Consider the following 19,284-nt stretch of genomic DNA (forward strand, 5'->3'; position numbering starts at 1 on the left):
TCCCAACCTGTGAGGGTTGTCACTGACAGACATGACTGTTGACAGGAGTTTCCTGGTTAACACTGCGGGGCTAAAAAAAGAGTCCTGGCATTCAGACATTCACCGTTACGTCAGAAGAAGCCGAGCATTATGTCGCGGTAGTGTTCTGCTCTGGCCTTTCAGGACTGTGAGTGGGGAGGAGCTTGTTCCATCGCTCGCCGCCTCATTTATCTCTGTCATTGTTGCGGTGCTCAAACTTGTATTTGACCAGATTGAATTGAATACAGCTCCACCCTGTAGAGCGCATTGCAAACAGAACATCACAGTTGTTTAGGGAACAATAAGAACATGATGTTTAAATACACTCTTAGAATGAATAAAAAATAAAAATTGTATAAAAATATATATCAATATGCCCCGTTTTTTATGTACTAAAGCAGATGAATCATTGAACTGGATTTATAAATAAAAGTGTAATTTGAAGACAAATTTAAAACCTTTCACACGTGTAGTTTATCTCATACCTTCTAAATACTTCCAAATAGATGTGATGATATGACTTTCCTGCACTTTTGATAAGTTAGAATCAAGAGTATTGAAAGCTGCTGTTCTTTGTCTGTACACCAGGGGGAGTCCAGAGGGCAGAGAAACCAAGAGGCCTGGTTTTGAACGTCTTTATTTTTAATTCAGGGAAGGATCCAAATATAAAATGATGGCTGGTCAGATCAAAATATCTTCTAAGAACAACAGACTTCGAGTGGCCTCTCTTGTCTGTTGGAAATTAGATGTGGGAGGTTAACAGTCTTTATCTGATGAAAAGGACAGGTTTAGAGGATTTAGTGACATCTAGTGGTGAATTGCGCATTACAGCTAAATTAATACCCCACCTCACCTCACTCTTTCTTTTCCAAGCATATGGGAGAAGCTACATTAGCCTTCAGGAAATGTAAGAATGCAAAAGGCGCTTTGTAAAGCCTGTGTTTGGTTTGTCCCTTCTGGGCTGCTGTAGAACGGCGGTACAATTTGGTGGGTTCTGTGGAAGAGGACCTGCTCTCAGGGTTGCCAGGTCTTTGGGTAACTTTTCAAATGTTGCTGCCAGGTTGAATTTCTTTGTAATAGTGATGAATATTATATAAAATTTCTGATAATAATTTCCTCCCAAGTCCTACACACTATACCTTTAATGATCCTTGTGCATGTTGTCCAGTGATGCCCTGAACATCAGTGTTTGTGTAGATCTAAAATGATCCACATGTTCGCAGACATTGTTAGTGGTGCCAGTATGACCCGAATAAATACCTGCCCCTATATTCCCGTTAGTGGAGCTCTGGCGCCACACTGTGGGGGAGGATACATTATCCTCCTGACACCACAGTGACAATCCATCATCCTGCTAGCCTCTTGTCCCGCTGCAGAACGTTATGCAACTGAGCATAAGTGACGTCAGAGGATGTAATCCCCTCTCTCCATGTTTTCTTCTACTTTCAAATCCTCATCCATTCATGTATATTTACATAAATTGGTTTAAAGCATTGACTATTCATGTATTATTGTATAGATTATAATTGTAACGACAAATCTGAATGGAATATTAAAATAGAGTCACTATTGCCAAACAGAGGCATCTATAGAACAATTAATACCAATATTAATTAATCAAAGCATTAATGTAGGGATAAAAGCCCCTCCCCACAACCAGCACAATAAAGATTACATCCTGAGTCACATGGCATTTATCTATATATTGTTATTGTTGTGGTTATAATACATTGTGTGCCTGCTGTGATCTCTGTGTGTGATGTGTCTAGCTCTATCGTTTGTGGGGTCATAGTTTAAGTCATGTAGCATTTCTCTTTTTTCTGCTGTAGCGTTGCAATTATGATATTACATTCTGAAAAAAAAATGATAGGCTTTAAATTAAATTGATTATGATCTTAAAAAACCTGCAGTAACACTGCATTATATAATGTACATATTACATATGTGCTTTAATATTTTTACTCTTCTTTCCTGGCTTGTCTCCTTTCAAGTGTAACATCAACTCACGGCTGGCTGCAGATAAAAAGTAGCCTCAGGATTAAATCTGCTCATTTAATTCTTAGTGATGATACTTCAACGCGTTGCCTTTCCTAAACACAAAAATCAAGCTTTACACGGCTTTAAGAGCATAAGTTTATTATTCAAGAAGTTGTGTTGCAAATATACAGTTTGATATTTTGTGTCTAATCCCACAATAAAATAAATCCCTAAAAATGTAAATATATTTGTATGATTAATACTTTATCTCATATAAAACAGGCATGCTAAAATACATAAATAAATAAATCAGCTAAAATAAAGCAACAGCGGACTTAGGGGTTGCCCCAAGCTACAACTGAAGACATCATGCAAGAGGTCGTATCCCACAGCAGAACAAGTTATTGTATATATTAGTTTATTGCAGCCTGTTGGTGTTTTACTGTATAATGATGAAAACAAGTGAAAGTGTTTATTCTGCATAGTTCATGCTCTATGCATATAGACTCCAGTAGATGATGTTGAAGAGCAGGTAAGCCAGGGGAAATATGACTCTGGAGTAAGAGTCGATCATGTAGCTGTTGCTCATTATGAAGCTGAGGTTTTCTATAAGAGGGTGCTTGCGGCGTAGCCTGGTGCCCTCCGTGGGTGCAGAGACGGTGGAGTTCCGGGTCTGGGTGTTCCTCTCCGTGTTCGGTGTGCTGGACACCTCCGAGAAAGGAGTCAGGTCAATGTCGTTGTCATGGTAACAGCCGTCAAACGCCATAGCCTGTGTGGCATTGAAAGATGAGGGCATCTGCAGGGACAGGGGGAGGAGAGGGGCGTTAGGCTTTGAGGACAGAGAGCTCCAGATAGGGAATTATTTCAGCGAGTCAGAAGTCACATGTTATATAAGAGGCCATTCTAGGCCACAGTTAAACTAAATGTGAATGACCTTTGCCCGTCGGAGCCTCTTCATCTCCTCGACTGTGGTGAAATAGTTGACGGTAGCGTACTCAATGACGGACAGGAAGACGAACAGGAAGCTTGCCCACAAGTAGATGTCCACGGCTTTGACGTAAGACACCTGTGGCATAGAGGCTGAGACACCAGTGATGATGGTGGACATGGTCAGAACTGTGGTGATGCCTGGAACCAAACATCAGAAACATGGTGAAGAGTTGGTCACATTGGCTGAATCACAACAACATATATTCCAATTTATATTTTTTTATAATTATTTGTGTCTGATCAACCCTAATCAACACATAATGATGCCCAATGGGTCAAATCTTACTTAGCACAGCTACTTGCTGCACATTCATTCATTCATTCCCTCCTGACTCCACCTAATCTCTTTCTCTCTCTTGCTCGCATTGACACAAACATTGTCATCAGACACATCTGTAAAGTCCGACTGGCTAAAAACGCAAACAGAAATGGTGTACATGTTTACTTGCAGATTAGTTCCAATCACAAGTGGTCACAGATCACACATTCAGGACACATTTGTGCCAGTTGTGAACAGACGAACTGAACACTGTCCACTTGTGAATGGATCTCTCAGGACGTGTCTGAACGGGGCCTATTTTGTTCATCAATCGCGTATATTAAGAAATGTGTGTCTTTTGTAAGAGGCTGAATGTTCAGTTAACATGTCGATGTCCGTGTTGACGCATGTTCTCAGTACCAAGAGAGACACGAGCAGGTACCGCCCTCCTGTCTATCCAGAAGGACACCCAGGACAGCATCACCATCAGCATGGTGGGGAAGTACGTCTGAAGCATGAAGAAGAAGATATGCCTCCTGAGAATGAAGTTGATGTAGAGCCGATTATACCAACCTGAAAAAGAGATAAAAAATAAAACAGAAACTAGCAGTGGGGAGCAGCCAGGTTCAATGACCAGAAGAAAAGGGTGAATCAAGTGCAAGATGGACCTACAGCAAGAAGCTACAACTTAAATGTCAGAGAAATTACTTTCTGGGGCAGATCTATCTAGAGCTGTTGTTATATAACTGGTCCTTGCAAGATTATTTCACACTGAGAAGAAAATCTCCCTGGCCCCTTTCTGTCTGTTTTTCTCACACAAACAATGTGTTAGTGGCAGCGGTAGGCTGGGTGCTGCCGTCAGTCATCAACCCTGAAACTAAAACAGACATATTGCTTTTTAATTCTGCCAATGAAAAGGCACCCGATGATAGTGATATTACAAATTTGAACATGTCGTTACATCTCAGGGAATCAATGCTTCAGTCTTCTTAAAAGCATTTAAAGAATAAGTTCAGTGTTTTGGGAACTCTGCAGATTTGTTTTCTTGCTGGGAGTTTCACTGCCTACCGCCGCAAAGCTTAGCTTAGCATAAAAAAAAGCTAACTTGACTCTGCCAGAAAGTAACAAATCCAACCACCAGTACATGTTAAGCAAACAAACGAGTTGTTTTGTTTAGTGCAGTAGCTAATTAGACTTTAACGGGAGGTTATTTGTTAGAACATGTCTTGACCAGATGCAGTGGATGAACTTAGCTTAGCATTATGAGTAGAACACAGGGAACTAGGCTTCACACAAAACCAGGAACGTTTTTTTCCCCAGCATCAACTTTCCCATCTCGGAGCCTGTCAACTGTTTTCTGATAAAAAATTGGCCTCTGGATGATGAAACGGACAATATTTTGTGGCTTCTAGTGTAGACAATGGTATCTGGGCCAAGACTTAGGCTTCTTTTAGCTGAACACTATTGATAGTCCTTCCAGCCTCACGTACCAGTACTGCTGTAGAAGGCAAGCCCAAAGGAAGGCTGGAAGTCTTCAACAAAAAACTGAGAGAGCACGATCTCTTCAGTCCTTAACGAATCGTTCCCGTTCTTCCAGTAGAGCATGAGGTCGTTCTCATTGTAAGCATCTTCAAGAGAGGAGAGAAGGAGGATGTGTCACCTTCATATGTTGCCTCTTTTAGAAGACAATGTTTTTCTCAGAGGAGAGGAGAGTGAGGGGAAATTGACCACTACCGACTCTCCTCTGAGATCAGGATCCCTGCTTTATGAGGTTCATAATGTGAGATAGGAAGAGAGAGATGAGGAGAAAGAAGCAGGAAGTGGAAAGACAAAAGAACCCCCACAATGCTATAAAGCAGTCCTGACTCTATCGTCAGTCATGAGCATCTTCAATAATCCCTCGTAAATCTGCATCAAAGAGACAGACGTATATACAATGCACAGAGATTGACCTGATTGAGGATTATGAATCATTTATTCCATGTACAAAGAAGACAGTGAGTGTTACTGTGTGGTTATGGAGTATACTGATGCATCGGGAGCTGCAATACGCAATGACTATGTTTACATGGAAAGCAACATTGGATATACACTCGATGATGCTGTTTACATGAGGGAAGCACGTTGGCTAGTTCTTTTTAGCAACACCTTTTAAGTTAGAACATTTTCTAATTTAAGTAAAATACATCAAGCAAGCCAATTATTTGAAGTCAATTTTTGTTCAGGTTTAATGCACTAATTGTGTTCCTGCAGGCATAACACTGAATATGTTATGAGCAGCAGTGCCCCAGCTGCAGTTTGATACTCACAGCTCTCCAGCTCCAGGGAGCAATTCTGTGTGTCCAAGGGGAAACTACTGAAGTCCATCGAGCAAAGTGCCGTCACTGTGATCCTGAAACACAGCTCAGAGTTAAAGAAACACACACACAATCAGAGAAAATGCTATATTTGCACCGATGAATGACTTTCAGAGTTTAGATTGATAGAGTTAACCAGTCAACTAGTAGGAGGTCAAATGTGGTATAAAACAAAACTAGACGGATTTGCGATAGGTACAAGTGAGCTGATCGGTTCGTTTAGTGCCTGACGGGGCCTGTGGTCATAGAGAGCTGTTAGGGATGACGCTATATTGTGGACATCTGTGGTTGAAATGGATATTGTGACTGTGGTCTGAAACCTCTTCATATTCCTTTCAGGCTCTAATCTCTCAACCCTGCTGGGAGCTTCCAGTGGGTCGTTACATTTCCAGATTGATATCCCTTTTAAACCTTGTTACAATATTTTTATTTATTTAATTTAATTTATAAAGATGTTTAAGCTTCAAGCAGGACTACGTAACCGTTGAAAGTAGAAAGCTGAATGCAACAATGATGTTGTTCCATCCACTGTCTGCTGTTTCTATTGCACCTCTTTAGCATCAATGCATCCCCCTCAGCCAATCATAAAGCCATTTGAAATTGAAAATAGGAACGTGTGGAGATTTATTTTGTAATAGTGGCAACAGTGGCAGCTTTTCATCCAGATCGTATAGTCTGACTGTTCCTGTTTAAACGTAATCTCTTTATGTGCACTGAAGAAAACTTCTCACCTGACACTGTAGAGAATGTTGCCGTCAGGAAAAACCCTCAGCATGATATTCTCCATGGTTGTATCGTGGATGAACGACCGTTTAGAGTGAACAAAGAAAACGTCAGGAACCCAAATTTTCTTCACAAGACGTGAATCGAAGGTGCGACTCTTGTTGCTGCTGGACGGAAAGGCCAGCCGATCGTCCTGCCAATAATGCCTCAAGTACAAAGTCATAGTAAAGTCCTAGAAATAAAAAATACATGAAAACAAAAACAGTGGATCGAGCCCAAAAGAAAAAATGAGATACTGTATATCGTCAAATACTCGAGACACGTACCATGTTTACTTCCGATATGCTGTCAATGCTCTCTACCTGGACGTCGATGCCGACAGGAATAGCTGAACCTGCAGAGGGTCAAACGTTTAATGGATCAGCTCTAAGCAGAAGTTAGATCACATCCTCCGAGAATCTACCAGGGATTATATACATGTAAATCCCACGACTGAGTAACATGACATGAACCACAGTGTACAGATGACAGACTAAAGGTTGGATGAGAGCGATGACCCCGACATCATGCAGGTTCATAAACATGCCTCGGCTCAGAATTGTGATCATACATCCCTGAATAAATACTTTAAAAGAGATTTACTCAGAAGTAATGGATCTACAGCAACGTCAAGTCTCCTGCTCACACAGGAAGCACAAAAAAGATGCTACAAAATACCTGAGAGGCAAAAGACTAAAGAAACTACTTTATCCATTATTTTCTTTCCAGTGTTTATGTCCCAAGTCATTTTTAGTTTTCAATGTTTGTTGTTGTTATACTCATTTTGTCCACAAGAGGTTCAAGCGCACCATTAGCCCAGTCTTAACAGCATCAACATTGTGTTACAGCTAACTTAAGGGAAGTTATTGTTAATTTTTTAACAATATACTCATACAAAACATAGGATCTTTTCAAAACCAGACATTTGCAGAGAGACAAGATATATAAAGCTGATTTTGTGCTATTTATGAAATCTGGCCTGCTGTGGGAATAACGGGCGCACTACAGTGACCTACATGGATATAATATCCCTTGTGTTATGTAGTCAACATCATATGTGGATTACAAAAGCACTAATTAATTTATGAATTTAGGTTCTATGAAACACAACAAGACAAACACTAATGCTGACCATCCTGTCAGTTGAAATATTTTGTGCATGTGACCTGAAGTACACCACACAAATACTGGTTAAACATGCAAACTCATCACAGAAGAGGTCAGGGCCGGGATGTAAGTCAGGGCTTTTCTTGCCATTTGTGGTTTTGTTGTCCGAAACTGAAGCACCAGCCCTTCACTGAGGCTGTTCAACCAAACGGTTCAACCTGCAACACAACCTGGGTGCGAAATACTGATATACAGGGTGTCTGATTGACACTTGAGACCCTCTAAATCCTCAAAAGCTGAATTCTAGCTATTAAATATATCCAAACAATTATTTGTCACTTATGATAAAGATAAAGTGCTTCCAGCAGTGATTTAACTTTATTTTTGCAGAAGAAGCAATGCGTCCGTTTATCCGGACACGTATTGAACGCTTTCTACCTTATGTCATTGTCCACTACTGTTAATGTATGTGAATTAAAAACAACCCACTGCCATTATCTAATGAAGGTAAGCTCTCAAAACCATCAGTCTATGATTAGAATAGGTTAGTGAGGTGGGAGGGATTATATAGGGCAGCTAGGGTCCTGGACCAAAAGTCCTCGTTATTTTCTCATCTGGGCGTAAAATTCACCTGAAGCAACAAGAAGCATGTGCAGTGCAAAACAATAAAGGCTGTAAAGCAATGTTGAGGAAATAGTTCAACTACAAGGAGCAAGGATGTATGATACTGTCCAACCCGTCAATAATATTCATATTTCATTCACAGCTGATACAACTCAAACAGTGACTCAGATGTGGGAAGAATCACAAGCCGACAAAATGAGTGGATGGCAACGTCAACCGCATTGTTTCTATTATTTTCTATATTGCTCTATTGTTCTCTAAAATCCAAACAAATTATTTACCACATTCAACCGGTACACAAGACATATAATAAAGCACTTTCACAAGAACTGTATTGTTTGCAAATTAAACTTCAATGATACTCAATAGAGTGCATACTCCATCTCCATAATTGATGAACCACTCATTTTTCTTCTGGGAAATTGGTGAAATTGTCTTTTCTCCTTTGCTCCCTTGTCTAGATCTGTGAAAGGCTTCTTCCTTGGCCCTTACTCTACCCTTCCAACAAATTTCATCAAAATGTATGAAGTAGTTGCTGAGTAATCCTGTTCACAGAAAAACAGCAAAGAAACCTCCTTGGCAGAGATAATAAGGAGATAAGATGTGCCACAGCCAGTCAGGAAGCCTGCAACAGTTCACAGAGCCGTATCCCCACAATGTAACATTTTTTGTGCAATAGCTTTTGTATTTGCTCTGTTTTAAAAATTGTGGTCATCCATACCAAGCTTGTCATTTACATATTCTACAGTTGCAGTTTGGGAAATTCAATTTGTAAACCTATGAATCTGTAGATTTAAGCAAAGAAAAGCTCTGGCAGCAGTTTCACGAAGGACCTCTGACGTCAGGCTTTTTCATTTCCCCCCCGCAGAATTATGTTCGCAGTTGAGATTATTTTATCTGTCCCACTGTCTGCAGTCATTGTCTCACACTGCAGACGATCTAGGTCACTGGGTTTTTTTTGGAGGCATATTACAAAAGACAGCACAGTAACCTATATTGACCTTACTGAGTTGCCAGAAAGGCACATGGTTATTCAAAATGATAAGACAAATTTATTAATACGAAGAGTGAAACTAAGTTGATTTTTTAAAAAGATGGATATCTGTGTGTGTCTTACCTCCGAAGCCCGGCCGCATTGCAAAGTCATGGTCCTCAATGCGAAGCAGCTGCTCAGATTTAATAAGCAGTGACTTGGTGCTGTCCATCTTTTTCATCTTAAGATCCACCCGCCTGAGGAGCAAAGACAACAGAGAACAGCTTGCGTTAAAATCATCCATCCCCAGCTTTCTCTCTCTAATGGATACTTGAAACAGAGCTGACATCTGGTCGAGGGTCTTAGTGATGGTTAATTGGACTTTTAGCACGATGATTAAATCCAAAGTCGTCCGTCTGATGAGAGTTCTGTTACTTTCGGTGAATCAATGGCGATTTTAAGATACCGACGGGTCTGACTTGTATCGGTCTCATGAATGAATGAATACATCTTTTGTTTGTTTTACCAAGAGGCTCATCTGGCCTTAGTGTCATCATAAAGTGAGCAATGTGAACCAAAATCCAGCTTTATGAATGATGTCAATATTTTTCTTGTCATTAAACAACACACTTTACATCATCGAGTCATATCTTCTTTATCTCTCATCTCAAAAGATTGTATAACCTGCTCCTACCTCGAATCTCTCTGACGTCAAACGAAAAACTCAACCATATTACACAACCATATTTCCATTCAGTCAAATATCATCACATAAAATGGATGCCAGTCATCAAAGGGGCCAATTTTTAACATAAAAAATCAACTCATCAAAGCAACAAGTCCAACCGGTGCTCACCCTCCGTGCTTCTGTCTGGTGTTCTCTCCCACGTACTCATCCTTGTGTCTCCTCTTGTTCGGCAGGTGGCTGCCGTGGAGCTGGGTGATGGGCCACAACCCGGCCAAGCACATCAGTCTGAGGCCCAGGAGGGCCACTCTCATGGTTAAGCTGGGGCTGGAAAGACGAGAGGAACCTGCACGTTCCTCCCACTGCGTCAGCGTCTCACCCAGGGAATGCCACAGCTGCCCCCGTCCCCTACTTGTACGTCCATGTCACAGCAGCACTCATTCCGCCCCACGCACACACCCAGCTACTTCTGCATTATCCCGCTCTCATCTCCTGTAACATGATACAGCGGTCGAGATATCCAGCGCTTAGCTCCAGTGCACAGGCATCCCCCTGGCTAAGTTCGTTTGTCACTGTGCCATCCCGCTGCTTACGTCTCCTGACACAACATGTTCCTCCGACTCCCCCAACCCCTGATTTAAAACCAAATATCAATTTATTCCTATAATGACAAAGGAATACCATTAATTCCTCCCTAATCTTCTTATCTGTGGTTGGTGAAATCTTTCACTAACCTACAAACTGGCGGCGGCAGAGGGGCGGGGAGAGGGGGCGGGGGGTAATACAACCAGCAGTTTCATCATCGTTCTGGCCAGATAGAAATAAAAGCCTGTAGCCTACTTTTACACGTTACAGGCTTCTCCGTGGAGTTGCCCACTGCAGTGGTGGGAGGATGCTAATGTTCCCATGTAGAAGAAACGGATGCAAGCATATGTCTGGGCCACATCTGCAAGCGTTGCACTTATGACCCCCGAGCAGATGTCATTCATAGCAGAGGATATGACTCCTTACTTGAGGATTTGAAATGATTTAAACTCATCAAATATAAGAACATATGTACAGAATCGGCAAAACCCCTTTTTTCTTCAGTTTTTGGGTTTAGGTCTCTGTTAAAAACACAGGGACATTTGCACATTACTGAACATTAGACATCAGTGTATTAAAAAAATTCCCCATTGTGGGACTAATAAAGGATGATTTGATTAATTATGGTAACAGTGGATATCTTAATAATTCAAGCCTGCTGCAACTATGAAACAAAGAAAAGCTTTATAAAAACAGGCGTATTTAATGAGGCCGTATTTAATCAAGGAAAGATTGAAAACCTCTCACACGGGGGAGGAAACTTGTTCAGTATCAATAATGCAATCAGAGCCTGAGCAGAATGACTCGGCTCCAGTAGCACCATCCCTTTAATCTGGGATTTAAGTTGATTGAGGGCAGACATGAGCAATGGCATCTTAAAGAATCATGCACGTGGCCCTTGGTCCGCTCCTACATGTGACCCTGCAGCAGCTGGACGGCAGGCAGCTATTCACATGGGACATCTCATCGGTGCCCTCTACAGGTCATGGAGAGGGCATCTTCTGTTTTAAAAAAATAAGAGCATTATCACAGACGGATGATTTACAATCCATATGTATGGCAACTTGTAAATTATGAAGAATTTTACTCCATCAGATTATTTCTGTGCTCTAAATCACTAATACCCCATACATCGTTTTGTTCTATAAGAAGAGTAAAAGATGGCTTTTCATTGTTTTTGACAAAGCATTACAATTTTGAAAAACTTAAATAAAATGAATGGCAGCTAATCATGATATTAAGAGAAATACTTGTAGAATTTGATGAAAGAAGATTATATAGGAAAAGTGCAGATAATAAAATAACTCTATTCAGGGTGTACAGGAGTATCACTTCAATGTATTAGAATGAGACAAAGGCCACATTTTCTGACAAATAATTAAAATAACTGATTAAAATGATTTATAATTTATTTCTTCTTTAATCTCTTAATTTATCTCTCCATCAATCCATCCACCCTTCCATCCAGCTATCCATTATATTCAGGGCACATCCTTTGGAAGCTGGAGCAGAAAATGCTGATAATCAATTTTATTTAAAGATATGTTAATGAAACCAGTCTGAATATCAAAAAAACATTAGAAAAGATTATAGGAGAAGTATAACAGTAAAATAAAATGAGAAATTATTAAATGTAGAACAAAAAATTCTTAAACTAGTCAGAAGAATCACAGCCAGGATTAGTTAATCAACTTTGTACAGTACAGGGTTCCTAGGGTCATGAAAAACCTGGAAAAGTCATGGAATTGAAACAATTTTAGTGCTTGAAAAATATAAAATCCCTAAAGTTTTGGAGAAGTCATGGACATTTTATATATTCATATTTTCATGTCGTTCATTTACGCTGAGTTCTAAATAATTTAAATTCTTTAAAAAAATATACACTCAAAATATAAGCAGGCATACGCTCTCATACCAATTGAAAAGTACATGCCATTTGTTACAACAGACAAAGACCTCAATCAAACTATTGTCTCATTCATTTGTGTCATTTAAGGTATACTGTATGCTTTGGAATTATCATTGTTTGTTCATGTAAATTTGGTTTAAAGTTATGGAAAAGTCATCAAAATCCACTGGTTCAAATATTTATGAACCCTGACAGTAAAAGGATGAGAAGAGAGATTTAAAAGAGGATAAGAAGAGTTTTGTTTTGTCTCCAGAATTAATGTCAGGTTTCAATCTGTTTCATTTGCCTTTTTGTGGGTGTGATTAGTTTGTGGGTGTGATTAGTTTGAGCCTTTGTCATTTCAAAACAAAGTCAATATGTCTATACTAATTTTTTCTAATATCTAAACAAATGTACGGTTTAAGTTCAGGTCTGGTGTGTGTGTTGTATGGGTGAGTGTGTGTGAGTGTTTGTGTGATGGAGCACACAGAAGCAGTGTGGTTAAACGTTCACCTGCCTGGTTAATTAGTCAGTGTTTCATTAGTGTGAGGAAGGATGTAAAGTGGAATCGCACAGACACAGCTCACTGCACAGCCGTGTACTCTCACACACATGCGTGCCAAGTAGGGCCACAGGAGCAACACCTCAGAGCAGAGGCCGTCTGGCATGGCAGACTCACATGGACTCATGACTGTGCTTCTGATTTTCTTGGAGAAGTTGTTATTGACAGACTCAAAAGGTATCGTATCACATGACCTCTTCTCCTCTTGTTTACAGATGAGCCGCTTGTGCTGACTCAAATTGAGATTCATGGCTTAATCCTCTAATAGTAGGTTGATTTGATGTGGTAAATCCGCTGTGACGTGATAAAGATTCACATGAGGATCATCGACCGTTTCAACTTTTCAACACCTGAAGACTGAGAGTGTTAGAAGTTTTGTCTCGTCGAAAATGCAGCTTGTAGATGAGTAGCTCATTGGCATGTTATCACCGTTTGTTAGCAGGATTATGCAAAATACTACAGGTGAGATCAAAATGAGACCTGGTGGAAGGATGCATTTTGTGTCAGGGAAGAACCTGTTTGGCGCAAATACAACAAGACTATATTCTTTCTTTAATTTTGAGTTTTTGAAAATTTTCATTGATTTTTAATTCATGGATCCTAGTTGAAAAAAACACCACTTTTCAGGGACTTGTATTTATAATTGTGTGCAATGTGGTGTAGATCTAATAAGCATCTGGATCTAGTGAATTTAAAAGTCGGTCCTTGGTGGAGGTATGCACGCTCTGAGCGCCGTCTTAGTTTTGGTAGAAAACACAGAACTGTGGAACCATCAATTTACTGATGATAATCTATCTGCTTACCCATGCTTGTAAGGAGAAGCCAGAACGAGAAAAACAGTGCAATAGAAAAAACAGCAGATAAGAATAAGTAACTCTTTGTCCCTTCCGCTTTTATATTTTCATTCATCCAATGAGCATTTTGCAAAACAAGAGAGTTCACAAAATCTTTCCCATGTCATTTGAAAATTAGTAAACAGCTGAGTAGCTCATATGATGCCTCGTTCTTTGAGCAGTCGTGTGTTTTGAGGGACGTCTCAAAGCATTAGGAAAGAGAGATCTGTCACAAACAACAATGCTTTTCCTTCATATTTCCACATGAGGACAAACACCGCTGCGCTGCGTCCTCAGCTGTGAAAGCTGAGCACATCTGGGGGGGGGGGGGGGGGGGGGGGTATTCAACCAGCATCGGGGGTGAAGTGTGACTGTTGAAAAAACAACAGCAATTGAGTTTAGCAGAACAAACAGCTGCAATGTTTAAGAGACAATGAATTAGTTGAACTTGTTAATCAGAGGGTTTGCATTTTTATTAAAGTCGTATTAAAGTTTGGTTTCTACTTTTATGGTTTAATTAAGCCTAAATAAAAATAGCACTAATATGACTGAAAAGTTGGAAAGAAATGAAACTGGGTGGTCAGATGCATAATACTTTAATTAGAAAACTTTGAATTGTTAGTGTATGATGATACATAAAATAAAAATGTAGTCATCTTAATGGTTGTTTCACCGTTTCAAAGTTATACCGGATACCAACGTCACCTGTCTCATCCAAGACGAGTGCATCCTGCCCTGCAGCTTCCAACCCACCAGCACCGTGGTGATCCACTGGTACAAGCAGCAGATCCCCGTGCACAGCTACTACTACAACAAGGACCAGTTTGGACTGCAGAACAAACACTTCAGCGGAAGGACCTGCTTGTTCAACTCGCACATCCCTCATGGCAATGCCTCCCTGCTGCTCAGGAGGGTCAAAGTTCAAGACAGGGGCATGTACAGATGTTACACGAGCACACGGAAGGGAAACCAGGAGATCTTTATCAACCTGGAGGTCAAAGGTCAGTAAACTGTTACAGGATTACCTTAAGTATCAGAAATGTTGTGCATTTCGCTGATTTTTTTTGCTTCAAGCATTTCTCCTTTGGTCTAAAATTAAGCTGTGAGTAGTAGAAGTGTCTCCATTAATAAATTATCGTCAAGGTCGTAACTACAGGGTGGAACAAGTGGCACTCTTTTTTTCTTTTTCCTCTCCTGCCTCCTGCCTTTGGCTCTGTTTGTGTTTTGGTAGCAAAGAATTAGAAATGCAAACAGCAAACCCCTAAACTGTTAATGCTTTATTTTCATGTAATATATACATGTATTTGCTATAGGTTCTGTTTTCAGTTACTACCTTCACATTTTCTGAAGGTTATGCTGAGTTTTCGTGGTAACAGGCACTGAAGCAGTGATTCCACTTTGTGGTTTGAGGAAATTAAAACATTTCATGTTGTTTTATTGCAACTGTAACAAAACCAATATCACATTTCTCATACTTCCGACTTTGCATTCTCATAATTATGATTATCTCATATTCATGACAATTTAAAATTGCAGTGTGTAGAATTTAGTGACATTAAGTGATGAAGTTTCATGGGCAGGTGAACACCCCTCACCTCATCCTCCCCTTCCAAACATGAACGAGAACCTGTGGAAAGTGTTTTCTTTATAATCAGGTCTATCTTTCACTGATGGTCTTCTATACAATCTGCACTTATTTCTAAGGACAGGAGGAAAATGTTGTCTGTTAACAAGATGCTCTTGAATGAGGAGGGAAACTAGAATCTCCACCAAAAGACCACTGATTCACAAATATGAGATTTGTATTTTGGCAGAATTTCTAGCAAATCCCTAGAGGAGACAGACGCCAAAACCTCCAACACAAAAATGTCAAATAACCGAGGACAGTGTGAGGTACTATGCACAGAAACGTCTCTACTGCAAAGTTGAAAAGTTCATCAATCACTTGCTATTAAGAGGTCTCTTGATATGCTAGTTTAGCTCATGCTAGCTCTCTGGCCTATAAAACCACAGTGTAGCCAGTGGGCCGGGGTATTAGTGCAGCAGAAAAGCTCCATCTGCTGGAGATTTGAACGAGCTGTGGTGCTAAAGGGCAGCACTGCTAATGGGAACGAGCAGACTGGAGCTCACAGGGTACTGACCGGGTACATGTGGTATCCCTGATGCTCAAATCCCACCTCACCCGAACTACTTCTGGCTCCTGAGAGGCCGGTGTCACAGAAGTGCCACACAGTTTATCTTATGCTCACTAAATGCTCCGTCTTGTCTGTGTTTCCTCTCAGCCCTCATCCAGTCGGTGATGATGGAGATGACTGATGATGTGGTCACCTGCTCCTCTCACAACATATACCCCGTGCCTCAGGTGACGTGGGCCACGGACCCCGCCTCTGCCCAGGGAGCTCTGGGAAATTCGACCATTAAAATCACTGACCACAAGGGCCTGTTCACAGTGGAGAGCAGCCTGAGGATTCTGGGTAATCGCTCCAACCACACCTACTTCTGCACGCTCACATCGGCGGACAAGACCCAGGTGTGGACTGCATCTCGGAAAAACCAAGGTGCGATAAGATTTTAGAGTTATAATGTTTTCATAAAGAAGATCATTTCTGACAAAAAGCAATATGAATGAGTGTGTGTGTGTGTGAACTCCCTTTCAGAGGACATGACACAGGAAGAGGGTCATGAACTGTCCATCCCATGCGTGGCTCCACACACTCTCCAGAATTTCTCCCTCACCTGGACCTTCGCCGTGTTCACCGAGCCCGCCGTTATCTTGAGATATGACGGCCGGACCAGAAACACTGTGAACCAGTGGGAGGGCCAAGCTGACCTGGACCCGGACCTGCTCCTGCTGGGGGACGGATCTCTTCTGCTGCACAAGCCAGACAGCGAGGAACACTCCGGGACGTACACCTGCACCATCTCCGGCCTGCAGAGCAGACACGTGGTGCAGACCAGAATAAACATCACTGTCGCTCCAATAAGTGAGTATTAAACAGTTCTGTTTCTGGGGAGGTGTGGTCTCAATAAACCAATGCAGGAAGTTAAAATGGCAGCGGTGCATTGTTTACTCAGGTGTGGATGAGCGGCGAGTGCAGAGGTCCTGGTGGAGCACCGCAGCTTCTGCAGCCTTTGTGTTGTTCACCATCATCGTAGCCCTCCCTCAGTGTGTAAGGCAGAGAGGTATGTGAGACACTCTGTGTGTGAGGTGTTCAAACCTTTTGCAGGGTTGCAACATGTAGAAGTGTCATGTACGGGTTGCAGCCGAGAGACATAATCCCGCGGTTCAGAGCCGGCTGTTATTTAACGGTAATATGAATTAGAAAACATTTGGAGAGCACAAATCCCCACATCTGCCAAAGGCTGCTCTATAATCAGTTGGCATTTTTTAAGGGCACAAAATGTGTTTACATGTTAGTGAGACAGTGTCTGGATCTGGATCTAGCTGTGCATCAAAACATGTATTAGTAAGAAATATGCTGATTCAGCAGGACATGATGTAGTGTTATCCGAGAGAAAATTGTGTATCTTTTAAAGTAAGACTCATAAACATTTGAATTGGTTATGCTACTGCGGCGAAAAAACATCAATGAGAGATGGACTATTTGAAGAGAGGAACAGTTTAGGGCAGCAAACATTCCTCCAAATTTCACTGAAACTCCAAAAACACCACAAAAGTAATGGAGGCAAAAATAATGTCAACTCAGTTTCACAAATTGGCTTCAGCTTTGACAAATTCATAAATAATTGAAGTTAGATCTAACTCTGGTCTCTTTAAAATACTTCTGAATAACAATTTTTTGTTTGCACTTGGGTGTGTGTTTGTTACTGTTACAGCAATGGAGGGAACCAGGACTTCTTCACATAGATGCAATGGTGCAGGACTTGTTGATGGTGGACCTCATAAGGCTCTGAGCACCACAGCTTCATACATCATCGTACAGCATGGCGTTGAGTGCAACAGACTCCAACTGCAGTTTGAAGTACAGGATGAACTGGCAGGCGATTTGCCAAAAACAGCAGAGAACTTTACCGTGGCTTTACTTCCTGATATTAATATAGAGCGAGAAGAGAAACCAGAAGGACCACCCGAGAAAGAAAATGACGGGCTGCAGTCCAGCAGTCTGGAGACGGATGGATTTGGAAGCTCTGAGCCCGGCCTTCATCTGGCATGAACTCACGCACCAAGTAATGAAAGTATTCGGCCATAAATGAGCAACAAGCAGAGGAGGAGCACACACAGTGAACAGCCACGTCTATCAGAGAGCCACATACATGACCAACAGATTAATGGTGGTCAAATTCATTCAGAGTAAATGTGAGTTACCACTTCTTCAAGATTAGTACCTGTGTCACATGATTGTTTCCCTGCCTTTAGAATAAAACTGAAAAATCATGTTTCGTTTCTTTTTTGCTGTTCTTAGATGAATTATTTTTTTTCATCTATATGCATCGGAATAATTCAAGGATGAGAGGGTTCGCTGGCCTACAGAGAATCTGTTCATAGAGATTTGGGCAACACAAAAGAAGGAAGCACGAGCAATAAAATCGTATTGTTTGTTTTTCTTAAATAACCAACAAAGAAAACCACAAAAGGTTTGCGTACAAATATGACCCTAACCCAAACATGTGCGGACGACTGTCTAGATTACACCACAGCCGTTTAACAACAGGCTCAGCAACAGGGTAAAAAAAAGAACCACCTTGATTTGTGGTTTGTACTGGACCTTTAGACAATTTACTAATTAAACTGCATTAGTTCATTTAGATTCATATTAAGATCTACATCCTGCTCATTAGGGTTTTCTTTGTTGTGGTGAACTGTGGGGTAACTTCCCCAAATGGCTCTTGCTCATTTTCTCATTAGTGGTCACAGGCACTACTCAGACTAGATACATGTTGTTCGGTTTCAGAGGATCAGGTGCTTGAAAGTGATTTTTTTTTTTAAATAAATTGGTGTCACTGGGGCAAAAGGGAGAAGAAGGGGTGGTGCAGGGTCAGTTGAGAAACAGCAAACAATAACATTCACAGTCGGCTCAATAATCAGGAACGAAGTGAAAGATGAGTCAACAAGGCCAAAGTCCAGTTTGAAGAAAACAAACATAAACAAACTCCATCTAACACTTGCTGGATTTATCCTCCTGTGATTGGAGGAGACACTTGAGAGTTTTCACGCTGTGACTCAGACCTCCCGATGATTACCAGAGTTGATCATTCACCCTCTCCCACAACCCGACACCAGTTTTTCCTCCGTGGTTCTCCCCTCTCCCCTACTTTTTTCCACCGTCTCCTTCCAGGGCCACATGGTCTCAGTCTATAGTTTTAAAAAATGCACACACACGCAACCCTGAATGTTGCTGTGGTGACTTTAAAATCGTACCTTTTTTTACTGTCATTGGACAGGAAGTGGAGAAACATTCCAGCGCTCTATGACAATTAAATTTTTGTGTTGGCAGTAACTTTAAAGTGAGACAGCTTTCAAACAAGACCCTCCTGAGATTTATAGGTGTCGTTTTATTCTCCTGAAATTGTAAAAAGCCAAAAGTGTGTTTGTGGGTGTGTGTGTGAGTGCACGTGCTTGTGCGTGAGTGTGTGCTTGTGTGTGTGTGTGTGTGTTTATAATAAAGACCCTCGCTCTGTGTCTGGAAGTAATCATCCCGTCCA

The 19,284-nt window shown here is 41.1% G+C and overlaps 1 protein-coding gene across 1 annotated transcript; it reads right to left on the minus strand.

Moving 5' to 3' along the window:
- Window positions 1-2,137: 2,137 nt before the first annotated feature.
- gabrr3a (gamma-aminobutyric acid type A receptor subunit rho3a) lies at window positions 2,138-10,453 on the minus strand. Its single transcript, XM_062407068.1, has 9 exons — window positions 9,924-10,453; window positions 9,212-9,324; window positions 6,651-6,718; window positions 6,333-6,556; window positions 5,554-5,636; window positions 4,735-4,872; window positions 3,665-3,817; window positions 2,930-3,123; window positions 2,138-2,791 (listed from the first exon to the last, which is right to left on the minus strand). The coding sequence occupies exons 1-9, from the start codon at window positions 10,064-10,066 to the stop codon at window positions 2,489-2,491; spliced, it is 1,419 nt and encodes a 472-aa protein (XP_062263052.1). The 5' UTR covers window positions 10,067-10,453; the 3' UTR covers window positions 2,138-2,488.
- Between the last annotated feature and the right edge of the window lie 8,831 nt (window positions 10,454-19,284).

The sequence above is a fragment of the Platichthys flesus genome, chromosome 15, assembly GCF_949316205.1.
Source record: "Platichthys flesus chromosome 15, fPlaFle2.1, whole genome shotgun sequence".
Taxonomy (NCBI): Eukaryota; Metazoa; Chordata; class Actinopteri; order Pleuronectiformes; family Pleuronectidae; genus Platichthys; species Platichthys flesus.

Coding starts and splice junctions, on each gene's coding strand:
- gabrr3a (XM_062407068.1), bottom strand. CDS start 10,066: ATGAGAGTGGCCCTCCTGGGCCTCAGACTGATGTGCTTGGCCGGGTTG. Junction 9,325..9,923: donor ACCAGACAGAAGCACGGAGG/GTGAGCACCGGT, acceptor TTTGCTCCTCAG/GCGGGTGGATCTTAAGATGA. Junction 3,818..4,734: donor TGCCTTCTACAGCAGTACTG/GTACGTGAGGCT, acceptor TCTCTTTTTCAG/GTTGGTATAATCGGCTCTAC.